The following is an 18,621-nucleotide window of genomic DNA, read 5'->3' as shown; positions in this document are numbered from 1 at the left end:
CTATATGGCGCATATATCCTATTTTGGAATAAAATAGAATGCGTTTTCGCTAAATGAATAAGAACGATGTGAACTGGAAAACAATTTTAGGCTCATGGAGGAAAGTTAAGAGTTTCACCGTTAAGGTTCAAAACTCGATAACTCAAAGTATGAAAAAGTGTTTAAATGGTCAAAGACATTTTCCTTGCAAGTTTTGGTCTTTTGGGAGTAGGTACCGATGTAAAACGTTCAATTGGAAACCTAATAAGAAAAGGTGTCATGCAACCTAATTGTCAAAGAGTTTTTAAATAACTCTAACTTAAATACATAATATATTTCTTAGCAAAATCAATATACAAAATAGCTACTGCTGTCCGATTGCAATAAGGCTTATCCGCATCGACCGTTGACATATAGGATAGGAAAGAACGGCCTTAGACTGCATTGCCACAGCTAGGACTGGAGGGATAGCAGTTAATATATCGATTACAAGTCGCAAGTCAAGCGCATAGAAGCGCCAAGCACGTGTTATTTGTCAATTTTACGTCACACGGATTTCTGCGACTGTGACTTTCTATTTAGTGAGCGAGAAATAAGATAAAATAATAATGCTATGGAAGGCATATGTGTATGTGCAAATGTTTTAGTATGGCGTGTATAAGGATATAACATAACCATGTAATAACTTGTTATATATACTTATATATAGAGAGATATAGATATATAAATGTTATATTTTCTATGTATAAAAAAATACGAAAGTTATAATCAAATAGACTAAAAAACATAAAAAGAGTTAAGTATTTTGTGAGACGGTATACGAAAGTATAACAGATTATACGGCATTCATTCTGGAGACCGAAATATTACGAACAATTAACATGATCGGGCTGGAGGACGAGGGCGTGCGTTGAACGGAATAAATTACAAGTTGGATGTTCAATTCAGGTGACATAGACGGATAAGATTGAAAGGAATATTTTCATTGAAATGTCCTCGTGTTATTGATCGCAAGGCCTTGAATAGCAGGGTTTTAAAGCAAGATTCACTTAATACCGACCAATTCCCCAATTTAACATCCCTCGAGACGGACTTTTGTAATTTGCGGGACGTTTTAACCCGATAGTTGAATCAGCTGCCAGGGAAAATCAATTCATTCCGCCGACGAAAACGAATACATATATAGATCTTCTAATGCGTAGTTTCAAATTAGCCAAGGTGCCTAGGACTATCGGAACGCAGATTTAATTTAGAGGTCTTATCTGGCAGTTTAAGGTTAAATGTGGAGCAATAAGGGGAATTATGTCCTGACGAATGCGTTGAAACCAATTTATAAATGCCGTAGAGCAATGAAAATGTCAATCTACAAGTTGTAACCTTCATGTAGCGGAGCAGGTCAGTCGTAAAATGCATCGATGGCTCTTTAGCCTTGATATATTTTCCCACTTTAACAAAATAAAACTGTTCAACAGCTTTGCAGTGAATTAGTCTCCACTATGTTGATAAAGGGTGGAAATCACCTACATAAGATTACAGAATATTGATTCAGTCGGACAGTTTGAAGAACAGCAGGGTATAGGAGGAAGGACACTGCATCGTAAGAACTGCCTGTGGACACGACGGGGCGTACACAAGTAACAGGTACTTCAAGGTCGTTGATGTAAAGCCGTTGAATCAAAAGGTTTTGCGGTTTGTTCGTCTTTTTAAAACGTGGCTGCATTTCTGTTTTGTTTCATGAAACATGTTCCGTGTGAAGAGAACACGCGTAGCTTCACCCAGAGCATTAATAATGCATGCATATTTAAAGGTCATTCAACGGGGGTGGCCGGAAGTGCTGCTGGTTTGGATATTATTTTCGTATGAGTCGAAGCTGGTGGGTGGCAACACATTCGTCGGGATACGGCATGGGACAATGCTGCAGCTCAAAAAGACAACAAGTGTCGCAAATGGCGGGCAACGAGGTCCGCGACCTCTCGATGAAGACAGGTCTCAATATCGACGAATTGAAAAGTTATTACGGCGAGTTTATCAAGGCAAGTGTTGTTGGTAGTCGCCGTTGGAGCCTATTTCAATTCATTAACCTTTTCATTATAGTATTAAATTTAACGATTGGTGGACAACGTACTGAAATATGATAGTGATTTAGATTAGCAAATGGAATATATAGTAGGGTGAGGGAAAATGGGACACCTTCTCATTCTATTTTCCCGTCCCGATTGGAAGTAAACAAAAAATAAAACCGTAATCCTCACGACTACCATATATACCGTTGTTAATTGTTCCAAACACGATCAGGATATTTGGATATTATGTGCCAAATGTGTTTCGACTCCGGCCCCCACCCACTATATTACAGCTAGCAATAAAGTAACATCGCATTTTGACATCTGCTGACAGGATTACCCCTGTGGCCACGTGACTAAGAAGCAATTTCGAAAAATCTATCGGAATTTTTCCTCTGACGACGCGAAAGAGAGGGAAAAGGTTGAACAAGTTTTCAAAACTTTTGACCAAAATAATGACGGTAGGTATAACGTCATGATATGTCGGACATGCGTTACGTATATTCCTACCCGCATGCTTAAAAAATCCATACTGTCGATAGATTTGCTAAGCTCATAAATATAGCATGACGTTTTACAGCATTTTCAAATGAGTTGCGTGCTGAAGTGTTCAATGCGTTTGTACGATAGGATGCGTTTAAAGTTAATTTATGTTGGTAAATTCCCAAGCACCTATCACTATACGCATATTATTGAACGCGCGTTTAATGCTTTAATCATAAAAAGCAGATTGGCGTACATCATACGTACATGCATTGAAGCCACAGGTATACGATGATATAATAAATGTATTGATTTACATAATAACGGTACAGCCATGCAAATGAAAGGACAACAGCTACAAATTGCAAATAATTATATTGCCGAAATACTAACGCTGTGAGAACGTGAGGTTATGGAAACATAAAAATGATAACGTTAACAATAAATATCTCAGATATCTGAACCGCGTTATTAACAATTAACAACGTACTTTTAAAGCAGCGAGAATACAGTTATATATAATTCTGTAAAGATTTATTTACATCTTCAAATGGGCCGTTAAAAAACTTTAAAATATCACCCATCTTCTCCTGCACACCTACACAAACGTTCTATATAGCTATATACATATACACCAGTTGTTTCTTTACTGTTTTTTTTAGTAAATAAATGGAAGATTTTATTTTTTAGGAACGATTGATTTCCGGGAATTTATGATCGCCCTTAGTTGTTTGTCCAAGGGAACCCTCGAACAAAAACTTTCGCTCGCATTTTACTTGTACGATGAAAATGGAGATGGTGTTCTTTCATTTGAAGAGGTTTTAGACATTGTTAAGGTAAGATCAGTGTAGGACTTCTCTTCCACCGTGTTTATAAACAACATTGCATATATATGTGTAATGCGACCACTTTTAACAAAAGAAAATTACTCTTGCTGTTCGATTTCACGCGAGTTTTCACGGACCCATTCGTTATTTGAAACTTTCTGGTACCTTTAGATTACATTAAAGCCTATCCGTATTCCAGCAATTTTAATTTTGTTGGTATATGCCCATTTAGGTTTTATACTTTTTTATACGTTTTGTTTCGTATACAAAGCCATATAGCAATAGCTAACGTGCTTTGCCAATAGAATGAGTCATATATAAGGTATAATTTATTGGCTCAGACATGCAGGTTTACACTTTATTACTTCAAACTTGGCCTCTATTGTTTTATCGAAATTAGTTTTTGTCTCATCCCAGACTATACTTGCATCAACGCCAATTAACTATATCACGCATAAACAAACACGTTTACTTCGGGGATTTAATTTGCGAAATTGGAGAATTCCTATACGGAAAAAAATACGACCGATTTATTTGTGTACTTCTTAAATTTGTTATGACAACTCTGGCCTAAGTTCCTTTTTGCGCGCTTCGTCGTATAGTTCATTATCCAGCATACTCAAAGCATTGGGATGACAGATTTCTAAATTTTAGCAAAAATCGAACGCTATAGCGCATTGAAACTAATAGGCGTCCAATTAACTTGCCGCTTACTCGCTATTTATATAGAATACTATAGAAGCAGATGGGACACCTTTAGCACATAATGATCCAAATACAGTGTTCGTAATTTAAACAATTAACAACGGTCTATATGGGAGTCGTGGGGATACGTCTTTATCATTCTTTGAATATTCTTTGTTTACTACCAAATAGGACGGGAAAATAGAATGTTTAGGTGTCCCATCATTCCCCACGCGACCATATTTCAAATAATTTGAATGGACACATGGCCTACAGTAGACCGCAGTGGACACTACTCAGTGATACGCGTGTAGCCGACCCCGTGCTTATAAATATTTTAACACGTAGCTGGTGAACTGCATTTTCTAAAATCATTGAAACGGAGGGAATTAATAATTAAAAGAAGTGCATTTTATTTGCATAGACGCGTGATGTTAATGAATGCTAAGTACATTTACCACTTCATTATGAAGTATACAGTTTTACAATATGGTTAAAACAGACTCCCTTTTCAAATAGACTTATTCGTACTCCGTATTACACCTTCGTTTTTATGCGATCTTTAAATCTATAGCTGTCCGACATACCTAATTAAAACAGATTTCAAAACGCCAAGGGAATTTATGTCTGGGGTTACGTACAATTATTTCTATCGCTACGGATTAACACGACGCATTGCTGTTAATTACAAAATATAAGGTCATTTATTTTGGTTTTTAACAAGTCTGATATCGGCATTACTGTTTTTTTTACTGATGTGCTTTTAAATTTAAAACCAAACCCAACACCACGTTATAGAGTAGAGTAGAACAAGAGGGACACCTTTAGCACATAATATCCAAATATCTTGATCGTGTTTTAAACAATTAACAACGGTCTATGTGGAAGTCGCGAAAATAAGGTTTTCAAATTATTTAAATTCATTTTGTTTTCTACCAAATGTGACGAGAAAATAGAATGATAAGGTGTCCCATCTCCGCCCACCCAACTATATATGTTTAACTTTATATAAAAGACAATGTCGCGAAAACTTTCAGCAGCAACGCTTGCATATCAGCGGAACGTTATCACACAGCACAACCCAACTTTTAGCACCCCAAATTTGTTAATACATATTGCAAAGCAACCCCTCATAATTTTTAACGATAGGTCTATCTATTTGTTTACACTGACCAATACTACGGACCCTGATTTGTTTTACTTCAATAAGCAACTTTTCTGCAGGCAATGTATTCAATGGCCAAAGACCAAAGCGCGACAGCCAACCTCCCGCCAGCAGAAGTTTTCGCAAAGGGACTTTTCGCCGAATTGGACAAAGATAAAGACGGTGACGTAATCCATATCATCACCTTGTCATTCGCACAAACCACGTACCGCCAAATTTAATGAAATATTTATACAATCATGACTAAATGAGTAGAATTTCCACCGCCTGTGACAAGGCCAAAAACGAGAGTTGTTTACAAGAATATACAATTAAAAACGACAGCGAAATTATCTTTTACTTCGTTATACAAAGTAATTTAAACAAAGTTGTTCGGTTAGCTTACAGCTCACCAGTTCTTTTTTATAACATATATATTAGTGCGGGGTAGGTTGGTTTATGCTCTTTTTCTCGACCCATTTGGTAGTAAACAAGGAAAATGTACAGAACTTTATAACCGTTTATTCCCGCGACTCCAAACTACGTTGTTAATTCTTAAAACACGATCAGGAAAAATGAGATTTAGGTTCTAACGTTATCTCATCTTACCCTGCTATAATATTTTTATGTCCACAGGCATTGTGACGTTAGAAGAGTTTATGGAAGTTGGTTGCCAAGACGTCATAGTAGCAAATCTACTGCTAGCGAATGTAGCTGTTGACGGAATTGAAGATGATTATTTTGAATGACGTCAGCAACTTAACTGGAGAAAATACTTTTGCTCGGTGGGCGACGAATCTGGTCACTGGTACCCAACGGAACAATAACTATAAGCTTAACTGTGATAATGATAGCCGAGACGCCATTTCAACGGAAGTTTCAGTCTTTACGTTTACAACATATAGTAGGGTGGGGAAAGATGGGACACATTTAGCACATAACACCTAACTATCCTGATCGTGTTTTAAACAATTTATGACGGTCTGTGTGAGTTGTTATGGTGCGATTTTATAATTCTTTAAATGTTTTTTGTTTACTATTAAATAAAACGATAAAATAAAAATGTGTCCCATCTACCCCACCCTACTATATACAATTTGAGTTTTTTAAGAAAAATGAACTACATATATAGGCCCCTTGTATACGGATTTATTAAAAATTATTTTACAATGAATGCAGTTTAGTATAGGGTTAATATATATATAGACCCTACTAGTTCGAGAAATCCCGCGTTCAATGCGACAGCTTTGTACTGCCACCTATCGAGTTATGGAACACATGTAATTTATTCTTACACGCTACGATATATCATTTGTGCTTGCCACTTGTTCTTTATAAATGAAACAAAATACTTCCTTTTTGTAGAATGTTTGCACAGTAACCCAAGCATTATTTAAAAAATTTAGAGAGTCGAGAAAATTTTCGCTAACAAAAGTGTTTAAATGTATATAACCTTCTAGAAATTCTGCACTAATCCGCTTGTCGCAGTGCGTTTTATACCATGGTTGGTATTTAATTGGTTCATTTAGGTTCGAAAACCAAGTGCAACAGTTTATACCAGCATGCATGCATGGTGTGCAGCAAGACACCGTGTTATAATCCACCGCGAAGCGACAGGACATTTAAGTTTGGGAACCCAAAAGCAAGTTTACAAGTTTAAAAATACTTGGTAAACACTATCAAGGAATTGGAAAATTTGGACCCAAATAACCAGCCGTATATTTAGTACTGCAAGTGTATTTAGTAACATAAGTGACTCATTCAGCATTCAACATAAAACATCTCAGTTTAAGCTATTTACAAATCAGATAAGCAAGAACACTTTCGGAATAATAAGTTGTTTTAAAACACCCAAATAAGTTAAGCATTAGTTGACGGAATATTTGTGTTTGAAAAGTAAACGCTGCTGTTTCTGGGGTTTGGGATTAAAATATATGAAAGTCAATCCAGGTTGCTAAAATACACAATATATTAATCACCTGGCGGTTTCGGCACTTTAAATATATTAATAAGGCATGACAACTAAAATAATATTCCCGACTATACTAGGAAAAAAGGATTATGCGAAAAAAAATAAAATGTTTACGAAAAATCTGAAATTTCTATCGAAAATTCGTCAGATTTTAATAAAACGTGACACCGGATAATTAAATGTAATAAACCAAAACATTAACTGGACCAACAACAAATAAAAGTTGTTTTTATTAATGACCAGCGTAATGGATTGAATTGCACTTGTACGTATTCTTGGTAAAATACGCAATGGTGTTTGTAGGTACGAAGTAAACTAACACACCATATCATTAACTGTTATTGTACAGCATTAAACACATCAAATGTATAACACTCAAAAATGTTAGGTTGGTTTGGGATTGAAATGTGATAACAATTGCAAAAGCGAAAATAAAATCTTAAAGTGTTGGCTATTTTGGTTTGGGTATGTTATGAGATATAGGGGGACTTGGGTCTACGGTAACGCATAACATATCATTTACTTTAGACGTTTTAAGTAAATGAAGAATGCAAATTTTCGGTTGGCGTTAATTAATCTATAAGCGTTGCTTTTCAATACAACATAGACCAGACTTTCGACTCGCGAAGGTCAGTAAAAAAATGAATGAAAACCATGCAAGTGGGTAAGATCCTTTTCGGCCAAATATGGTCATGGGGTATTGCGCAATCCGGCGCTGCCGATTTGATTCGCGTTCGAATTGAAATATTTTTGTTGCAACGTTTAAACTTGCGAGTCCGAGGATAAAAACTTAGATTTACAAGAAAGATAAAAGAGACGCGTGAGAAAACTTTTCACTTGATTCGAATCCACTATTATCTGTAACAATAACAATACTTACATCACAAACGGAAATAAAGCACAAACAATATAAATAAAGGTTGAATCTATATCTGACAGTTTTACAAACATCTGGTATATCTCGGTTCCTGCCTAAACTGTTAACTACTCATACGATGAACCTGGCTTTATCTCATCATAACTGACCCAAGAGGAGACAAGCAAGTTATGTTTACACAAAAACGTTTAAAAATTAAAAGTTGGCATCTAACATAAAAACGTTCCAAAAATTAATGTAATGGTGCAGCCGTGCAGGTATAAATTATAATCATATTGTATATGTTTCAAAATCGTTTTTATATATCCCAAAAATTCAAAATACCTAGACAAACTGAAGTGTTTTACCCTGTTTTATAAATTATTTATTAAATCTTATTTCAAAAATGCAAATTTCGTTTTTTTTAAAACAAATATTAAAAACTTTTATCAAGAAGTTGTTCAAAATGTATTTTTACACAAAAATTCGGACTAAAAATGTTCATAGGAAAAATACTGTAAAAGCTGATTGTATAATAATAAATACAGACCATACACACCTGTGTAATGTGGTATTAGAAGTTTTGATGTTTAGTACGCTGCATCATTAAAATCATTTTGCTCTGAAAAAGATTAAAATAAATACAAAATATAACTTTATTCATAACCTGATGCAATTAAAAATAAGGTGTTTTCTTTGAAGTATGGCAACATTCAGAAGGTAAGTAACTTAATTAAAATAAGGTGTCATTATTATATTCTGGTACATTGCAATACCAGCAAATATCTCCACGGCAAGTGAGATCCAAATAACCGGTATTCAAAAAATCACAAAAAAAATTTAAACACAAATAAAAATATTAAAAAATTTATCTCAAAGGCGAGTGAATTAAAAAAAACAGATTTTTAAAAACCTTATCGCAAAATAGAACCATAAAATAAAATGATTAAAATTTTCAAATCAATTCAAATTCACTTACTTCTCTGTGATGGAGGAATCAGATGGTCGGGAAGTTCATCTGGGACTTCATTTCCCTCCAGTCGGACATTGATAAGATGCATCGCGAGAGCAAATTCCTCCTCAGTGAGTTGACCATCCTTATCATAGTCAGCTAACCTCCAGATCTTGGCGAGAGCGGTGTGGGGAAGTCGTGATTTCAACATCTCCTACTCATTAAAAGATGATTTAAAGTGCATACAACTGCAAATGTTAAACGCAATAATAAAATTATAACAGAATATTGAAATTTGTTTAACTATGTAAACACAATGGTAAACGCAATTTTAAAAATACAACGTTACGCAATATTAAAAGTTTTAAAACTTGTATATAGACAGAACTGCTCAAAATGTGCTTGTATTATGTATATAGACTTCACTTTTTTATAAAAATGCTGTTTTTAGCAAGACACAGTATTAGGAATAGAAGTATTAGTGTTTTGTGCAAAAATTCAGGGCTTTATATAAAAGCTTGGTGAAAATTTCTAACAAAAAAATTTCAACACAAGTTTTTTTACCTTCTTTGCCTCGCTTCCCTTAACTTTCCCATTACAAGGTGAAAGTTTCATAAAGACTTCGTCATACTCGGGTTTCTTTTTCGCAACAATCCATTCTGTGTCATAATCACTGCCAGCATTCACCCCTTCACCCCATTTGTTGTTGAACGGATTATCGGCCCCAGTAGAAAAGGCTCCACCTGGAAGGTGTAACAATTATGTGACTGCTACACACGGACAGAATATGGGAGGTAAACATATAATTGATTTTTATAAAAGACATGCTTTTAAAACTATTTTATTACAAGGTCTACAGCAAATTTCATGTCAAAAACAAAAAAAAATGATTTAATTTTTCTTATAAAACAAAACATTAAAAAATTGTAAAAACAAAACATTTTATTTAATAGGAAATTTAAAGTGGGTCTAGAACAATCCTCAAATATGAACATACAACATAGCATGTTTATTAACTTAGACACACACTACATAGTAAAGCTGGCTAACCTTTAACTGCAGGGCCGTCTTGCCTTATTTTTTCCGTCATTTTTGCCTCCTCTCTTTGTATGAGAGTCATGAGATCAGCGATGTCACGTGATAACATCTCATCAACCTGTGTATCATGACATGATGCATTATATCATAGTATCACAGAGTGTGGTCTTACTTAGTGTAGATATGAATTGTAAACCAGTTTTATATCTTCGATGATACCATGAAATACTATTTAATAGCCTACACACTTATACAGCATGTTAAAAGCCATACAGCAGTTTACATTATTATTTACAACTTAGAGTTGAAAGCAGGCTTAGATATTTGGCAGTAAAGTGTAAATAACATGTTTGTGTTGTTTGTTTAGCAAAGTGTTTAGTGAATGTTTTCACACTAGTGACTGTACTGGGCTTTAAGTATATTTTGGAAACTTTGTGTCAATTGCGGTTATTCAGCCATCATGAAACTTCACCAACTTTAAAACGAGGTTTTATCCCAAACCGAACAGCTATCATCTATAATAAATTATCACACTTAAATATTAATACCCCACACTTCTAGCATGTTACTACCACATGCGTTCTAGGTCACCTGGCCTTAATGTTGACTATGCAAACATTACATGTTGTATTTGCTTTAAGTAGATCACATGGTCATGTCATCATACTTAACAATGTAAATGGTAAACCACTGTCAGACTTCACTACAATGTATAGGTAAAACGCATGAATTCATATTAGTACAGGAAATTGCTGTAATCTTAGGGGTAAAATGGGTGAGAATCTGTTTTAGCATCGCACTGGTAAATGCAAAACAGACTTTCCTGACTGTTAGGTGTCTATAGAATATATTAAAACAATCACATTTTTCATTTTGTTTAAAATCTTTTGCATTACTAATTTTGTGCAAGTAAATTTAATTCATTAATTGTGTACAAGTAAATGCAACTAAAGAAGCATCTGCCACACACAAGACACATCATCATCACACTACAATGGCATTCCTACCGGCTTCATTGGCCACCAGATATGGTAATGGTTATTTAAAGCCCTGATCTAATCCAAGCTGTTGTAAGACTCTATGACAGAGTAATTTTTGTTCTTCTGCTACCCATACAGTGTGTGTTAAGATTATGTAAAATTATGTTGATGCGTTATATAAAAACACTTTTTCAACAAAAACAATTTTTTAGCTAACTGCAATATTTTCTTTTTATAAAATCTAAGATTTTTTGCATTAAATATATTGTACAGTTGTTTAATATGAGCTGTATGTGTGTTTACTGTTCTGTATAGCAGTTGCATTTGTAACAATGCAAGTATAACGTTTATTATGTTGTGTTTTAAATGTCAGTTTAACATTGTTTCCTGCTCTTTTTCTATTTCCTAAATAAACAAATTTGATAATAAATAAAAAAACACTATCTTCTAGCTACCAAACATACAATTAATACATTGGAAGCTTATATTACATAAACATTTAAAACCTAAAAAGAGAAATAACTTAAATTAAATACACCACAAGAACAGCCATCACAACGGCAGTTATAATTATATAGGTCTAGCAAGAATAAGCAATAACTTGTTACCTTTTTGATCATGGATTCACTTAAACCACGGAATTTTGTGAAGTCAGCCATCTTTAATTGTTTTCTCATCTCTTCCACTTTAGGGAAATCACCTGCAATGCAATAGATTTACATACAGTGATATTATTGTATTCTGTGGGTGAGGTCCCCCAGCGTGCAACACCATGGGTCCTAGAATTTAGACCAGAATTGGCCCAACACCCAGGGGGCTACCACACCTCGTCAGATTTTGAATTGGTCTCCCCATCTGGCAAGACTTTATCATGGAATGATTTCCATGTTTTATACAAGATAAGCCACTAAAAGATAATTTACATTATGCCTGGTTGCAGAATACCAGAATAAATTTAAACTGTGTCATACATTTATATATTCGGGGGTAAATTATCTAAATAATGAAAAAACGCATATATTGCGTAATACACTTAATCTTACCAAGCGATGTGTTGTATTTGTTGGATAGTTCGACATATATCTTATCCAGGTCGTTGATCAACTTATTCTTTGCTTTCTCCTTTCCAAACATTGATGGCATATTGTCGTGCAGATAACTCACAATGTAGGCATTGACCTTTCAAAGTAAGTTGAGTGAAACAACTCCAGGGATTTGAAAAACAATTAATTTCATTATACCGGTACAGTGTGATATTGAATATATATAGAGTTATAGACCATGTGTGGGTAAGGTAGTGTCTGTGGTATAAACCTATTTCTCATAGCTTATATCTAGTGCCTACACGTTAGTACAATGTAATATATTACTAATAGTAAATCAAATTATTATCCTGCTACCAATGTACATAGAAATATGTGACTAGACAATAATGTGGTTAATAAGACAAAATTGACACAACATGTTGTACACAGCGTATTAATACACTACGTTTTTTATATAGGATGAGTTTTTTTATGCCAGTTGAAAAATATGTAACCTGACATTGTCATAAACATGATGATTAGGCCTCAAATTGACCCAACATGGCCTACACTTAAGTTTCGAAAACAAATTTAGTTCAAATGTACAGCTGTTTTGTAAAGCAAGTAACCTGAGTATGTAAATAAGCAACCAACAAACCAAAAGGCTTCATTCCTATGCAGTGTCATTATTATTTAACCAGGAAGAACGCCATATGTTCCTGCTTAAAGTTAGGCAACAGGCAAGAATTAATTACGTCATGTACGTATTAAGTCTACAACTATACCACGAACACCAACATGCACACAGTTAAGAGAAATAGTCGTTACCAGCAATGTTATCTCAATATCCAAAGCAAATGTACGTAGTCATAATAAGTTATCAGTTACACACCAAAGGTTGTCCTTACTGAACTAATTGAACCTGACATTGTATAAAACACTACAGTTTTAATAGCTATTGCTTAATTGTAATAACCCAGATACAATTTCATGTATAATATAATTAATACCCTATTATTTGCAACTAAATAATAATATTTACAACAATAATACATATTACAGATGTTTATATAAGAGAGACTGTCGTCGTCACGCTGGTTTGTTTAATTACCCAAACAAATGTTTGTTGGTCATAACAGCAAACATTTTGCTTAAAACAAAAAACTTTAAACAGACACAACAACCCTAAATATATGCTTAAAGTTATAAATACAACAATTATACCTTGGCAAGTCTGGCACGCTTGATTAAATCATTGAGTTTCCGAAGTGCAGCATTCCGTGGCAGGCTTTGAATATCTTCAAACAAATCGTTACGTTCGGCCTCAAACAGAATTCTGTTTTCATCGTAACGAAGTGGTTGGTCCCAGAAAGATCCGATGTAAACGCGAACTACCTCTGGTGTGCTGATTACCTATAAGATGTATCAATGTAGATTATGTAGTAAGGATAAATGTCACTTTTCTAAGTTTTTAACAAAATTTGGGGTGACATAATGACAATGTAAAAATACAGTTAAACATAACACATATATTTTCCCAACATAGGAAACTTCATGGCGAATGCAATATATTTTGACTCTGCCTGTTTGGATATTGTATAGACACCTAACAGCAGTGTAAAAGCTGTTTTTGGCTTGAAACCAGGATGTTGAAACATAATGTATTACCTAATCTTAACAGAGTATAGTTAAAGTTTAAGAACCGCTGTTTTACTAATTACTTGGTATAAACAAACACAACCTACTTAAACATTTGTTAGAATGCTTTGCATACAAAGTGTTGAAGTAGGTTACATCACATGCATAGTATGTAACACAGTGAGACAATAGTTCGAGGTGACAACAAAAACTAATTTACAACTCGTAGTGAAACAATGTTGTCACCCTGAAGGCATCTGTTTGTCATAAAAACATTGCAGAAAAAAATGCTGTAGGAATGTGTCATACTGACATACTTTTAACACAGAAAAAAATAATAATATCACAATTTCTAAGAGGCATTCACCTGTTTACTAAGATATACTTTTAAAAACACTCCCAAAAAACTATATATATATTATTTAATTCAGAATGTTAACTAGTTTTTGGTGTAATTTTTAATTTATGAAATGCACTTTACAAACAGACCATGAAAACAGTTGTTTTATAGATTTCTACAATAAGTTAGGTTGCAAGTTTTGTTCCATTCCTGATGCAAATACTTCCAGTCTGAACTGCATACCATTCAGCCAGTGTCAATACTAATTCGATTACCAAAAGTCAAAACCCTACATCAGGTACAAAACCGCAACCGTGAAATAAATCAAAATATTCTTTACCTTTCCTAGCGACCACATAAGTGCCCCATATACCCTCATGAGCTGTTGAGTGTTTACTTGATCACACTTGTTTAGCACAACACGGATTTTAGAATCATACATCTTTACTGCATTAAGTGCTTCATGAAACTCATCGGAAATATCCAGTTTATGAGCATCAAAGAGAAGAATAATTCGATCCACTCTTTCAGCCATCCATGTTAAGACCTGGAGTTGCAACAAAAAAACATTTATAAAAGTAACTTTCGTTCATAAACTAGTGTGTTAAAAATATTTTAATAACAGTTGCAGAAATAAAGACTGTAAAACTTAAGAATTTAATGCAACATGGATATATTGAGGTTATGCTCCTTTAGCTAGTATTATACTTGATTTTAAATCAATTTCAAATTGGTTGCTGTGTAAGCACTATACTGAACAGAAAAAAAATAGGCCCAAATATATATATTTGATTTGTCATACAAGAAATACTTTTTCTTGGTTAGTTTTGAAACTTAACCTGGAAAGAGGATTTTACAATAGCACATGCAAGAGTATTCCATACCTTTGAAAAGTCGTAACCTCTGTTGACTCTCTGTTTTTCTCCAGAGAGGATACCAGGGGTATCAATGATGCTGATGCTTTGAAGAACTTCGTTTTTCATCTGTGAACACTGCAATCTTGACAGGAAGTTATTCCCGAACGATGACAGAGCTCGGAACGGCTTCGACTTGTCGATCACAAGAGCGTTACCAGGTATTACCCCCTCGTTGATGGTGCCAGTGGCTTTATCGACGTCCCCGTGCATGATGGCGATAAAACAGTCGGTGGTAGGCTCCGGCCCAATCCGCATGCCTGGAAAGTCTTTCTCCAGCAAGTAGCGAATGAAAGTGGTTTTCCCTGTCGAATATTGCCCAACTAGAAGCACCATCGGTTTTGAGTCGAAATCAGCATCATCGAGTGCTGGCGAATGAAAATCATGAAACTTGTAAGCGTCTTCTAAAGGTCGAAGTCTGTTCTTGTATAATTTCTTCAAACCATTTGCGACACTTTCAAAAACTTCTGGTTCCTTTTCCTTTTCTTCTCCTCGTAACCAGCGCAACATTTTGATAAATTAAGGTTTGGTGACGCTTACACCGGCTTCCAATCTCTATATTTTCCCAACTATAGTAAAAACAAATCTTTAACGTCGCAAAACGCGCAGGAAAATTACGATTACATACGAGTAACACAAAATGGTATTTTATACTTTCAAAAAATCCCTACACACGTAAAACGAATACAGTACGTCTGTCAGCTTATAAACGAAGCTATTTTATAAAGAATGACTAACTTAGGCGTGGGCAACACCCGGCGTATCTGAGAAACCACATACGTTTCACCGGGAGGCGTTACTGAGAAATGAGAAATGGAAGAAGGGGGATTAACCTAATTAAATACCTTGCAACGTCATTTATGGTGTGATTCGAACAGCGGGGACGAAAAATATGTTGGTAGCACTTTTGAAAAAAAAAGTAATATCCAAACAATGCCAGCTGTTGTAACATTTAAAGTAGCAAATAGTGATTATTCATAACTGCCTAAAAATAAGTGGAAATATTCAAATACTACGGACTCTGGTTCAATCCATTAAAATGTAATGACATTTTTTTCCAATCTTGGTTAGAATTTCTGGCGGTTGAATAAGTGTGACTTATTTATCCTCGCGTGGCGGAGCGTCTTCAACATTACAATGTGGATGGTATATTTAATATCGCATATCTATTACCGCTTCGTCTAATGCAGTCATAGCACGGACTCTTACTGAGACAGGCAGAAGTATATGGTGGAAGGATAGGGAAAGACGGGACACTTGTAGCACATAATATCCAAATATCGGGACTTTGATTTAAACAATTAACAACGGTATATGGGAGTCGTGAGGTTACAGTTTTATAATGTTTTTTTTTAGTACCAAATTGAAACAGAAAATATAATAATAAAAAGGTGTCCCATCTTACCCCCGCCTACTATAAAATAATACAAGAATTTCAATATAATTGAACAACTTCAATAACCGGTTAAAATCCGGCCCGTAGAAGGTATAGGACAGCATATTATTTAGACTTGTTGAAACGTTTCACAGTGAGGTTTATTAAAAAAAATAGGTATTAAAATGGCTGCAGTTGTGAAAAATACGCAGAATCAAAAAGCCTACGCAGCAGTTTGTGTGATTATTGTGAAAAGTTAACATCGCTGTTTCTCGGAAAAACAACATAAGCCCTATACTTTAAAATCCGTGTACAAAACCGACACAAAATAATGTAAAGTGTTCCATATTAACATTTAAATAAACCCAACAATTTTATACAGGTGTCATAATACAATATATTTATATACAGAAGATTGGGGCAAGATGGTCCATGTTTTCATTCTTTATATCGTAGCCTACCATTTGGTGGTAAACAAAGGAATATTGACAGAAGTATATAACCTTGTATTCACAACTTTAAAAGGGCAATGTTTATTGCTAAAAGCACTACCAGGAAACATGTGATATTATGTGCTAAAACGGATTCCACCAAACAGTATTCGGCATTAGCGCACAAACAATAGTTTACAAAAACCAGAAATTCCTTATTCTCATAATTCGTGCAGCTGCATGGTTAGGGGAGGAAGCGTCAACAGTTTCCGAAGCGTGAGAAATATGTTCTACCACGAAGCTTCTACATCCTTAACTGCACAACCAATAACAATGTTGGAACTGTTGGGATATAACAGACAACTTATTGGGCGTTTTGAGTGGTTCAGTTAGATTTCCGTAGGCTACGCGGCTATTTAGTGAATTTATAAAAGCTAAACAGTAATTAAACGCACATGGAGTGGATTTTTTGCGGATTATTTTACAAGTTACAAATTCATCACTAGAGCTCGCATTTTGCATTTGTTTTTCGCCCGCTGCTTATTTAGTTTATTTATAAAGGTAAACCAGTAGCCTATAAAGAACTCGCTCTGTAACGCGCACCGCCTATAAATATGAGCGCGTTATAGACTAGCATTCGCCCGCAGCTGCGCCCTTGCCTATAGTTTTGCGTATTGGTTCAAAGCTCTTCAAAGGATAGTATGTGCTGTTTTAAAAAGAAGAAACGGTTTGTATCGAAAAGTTAAGCATTTGCTTGTTATTCTGAAAATATAAGCGACACATATAGTTACAAGTAAGTTATGTGCTTGAAACTATAGGTTTACAGAGCGACGAGTGCGAATACCCTACACGTGATAATACGCGAACACAAAATGGTAACAACAATGCTGTGGACGATTTTAAACAACTGCGATTTTAAAACATTTTTTTTTATTTTTTCCACAGAAACGTATAATACGGCCACAAAATTGTTAAATGAACTTTCTAACCACGAATTTTACATACACAGCAGTGCAATAGGCTTGTGTAGAACATGGGAGAATACGCAAACCCACTTTTTGGATGTTTTGAAGATCCAGCTCTGTGTATTATTACATTCATTATCCCATGCTATACTGCAGGGAAAACTGCGGAGTCTTTAGGGGAAAGTTGCCTCCTTTATGGGATATTGTATTTGTTCACAGAATGCATTGCCGGCTGTATCATTAGAGGAAAAGTAAGTGGACTTTATAAACGGTTTAACAAATGATCATTGTTAGAATGGTAACAGTTTTAAAATTGTAACCGAGGCCAAATAAGAAGTAAAACTGAATAAATTCCTAAATGTTTGTAGACCAATTATCTTTGCAAAACATGTTAAAACACGGGTATCCCGTTCCATACAACTCGTGCCCGCTTACAAGTTATACGTTTATCAATTTACCAGTTATTGGTTTTTCGTAACTTGGTTCTTGGTTGCGTGTTAACAGTTACTGTTTGCGTCTAAGGGTCGAAGTAACTGTTTACAGTGGAAGCAGTGACGTATCTTTTGTCTAACTTGGCAGGTTCGGGAAATAAAGAATATCGATGGGACAATGTTCAAAGACTTCGTGCTAAGTCTGTTCTGCCCATGGTGTGCTCTTATACAGGACCATAGAGAAGTGGATAACACAAAATATGACCAGTCGATCGCCAGAGTGTAGATTTATCATTGTGGAAGTCTGACCTTGAACCTTGTATGCGGAACATTGTTTTCTGTGCTGGGACTGCAACTAATTGTAGAGATTTTGTGATACGAGAATAATAAAAGATCATCATGTTGTTGAGTGGGTGCAATATAGAAACGTCTATTTTAAAGCGACAGTGAGTATAGGGTGCATGAATACTCTATGTGTGTCTGGTGCATAAGAAGATACCCATGTTATAACTCGACAGTGAGCA

The 18,621-nt window shown here is 35.0% G+C and overlaps 3 protein-coding genes across 3 annotated transcripts; 2 read left to right on the top strand and 1 right to left on the bottom strand.

The window, feature by feature from the left end:
• Positions 1-488: 488 nt before the first annotated feature.
• LOC149728964 (neurocalcin homolog) lies at positions 489-7,259 on the top strand. The gene is made up of 7 exons (XM_089887886.1): positions 489-1,374; positions 1,452-1,620; positions 1,787-2,012; positions 2,377-2,503; positions 3,216-3,361; positions 5,261-5,363; positions 5,817-7,259. Exons 3-7 carry the CDS (start codon positions 1,839-1,841, stop codon positions 5,927-5,929), a joined length of 663 nt encoding a protein of 220 aa, XP_089744012.1. The 5' UTR covers positions 489-1,374; positions 1,452-1,620; positions 1,787-1,838; the 3' UTR covers positions 5,930-7,259.
• On the bottom strand, positions 6,902-15,487 carry LOC149728963 (EH domain-containing protein 3-like). Its single transcript, XM_089887807.1, has 10 exons — positions 14,866-15,487; positions 14,322-14,528; positions 13,228-13,416; positions 12,022-12,157; positions 11,587-11,678; positions 10,011-10,116; positions 9,525-9,703; positions 8,988-9,174; positions 8,568-8,630; positions 6,902-8,010 (listed from the first exon to the last, which is right to left on the bottom strand). The coding sequence occupies exons 1-9, from the start codon at positions 15,403-15,405 to the stop codon at positions 8,599-8,601; spliced, it is 1,668 nt and encodes a 555-aa protein (XP_089743933.1). The 5' UTR covers positions 15,406-15,487; the 3' UTR covers positions 6,902-8,010; positions 8,568-8,598.
• A 2,172-nt stretch (positions 15,488-17,659) lies between these two features.
• On the top strand, positions 17,660-18,506 carry LOC149728962 (uncharacterized). Its single transcript, XM_089887896.1, has 2 exons — positions 17,660-17,917; positions 18,246-18,506. The coding sequence occupies exons 1-2, from the start codon at positions 17,735-17,737 to the stop codon at positions 18,381-18,383; spliced, it is 321 nt and encodes a 106-aa protein (XP_089744022.1). The 5' UTR covers positions 17,660-17,734; the 3' UTR covers positions 18,384-18,506.
• Positions 18,507-18,621: the final 115 nt, after the last annotated feature.

Source organism: Ciona robusta, chromosome 11, assembly GCF_009617815.1.
Source record: "Ciona robusta chromosome 11, ASM961781v2".
Classification (NCBI taxonomy): domain Eukaryota; kingdom Metazoa; phylum Chordata; class Ascidiacea; order Phlebobranchia; family Cionidae; genus Ciona; species Ciona robusta.
The sequence above is the reverse complement of the archived record's forward strand: the minus strand, read 5'-3'. Positions and strand labels throughout refer to the sequence as shown.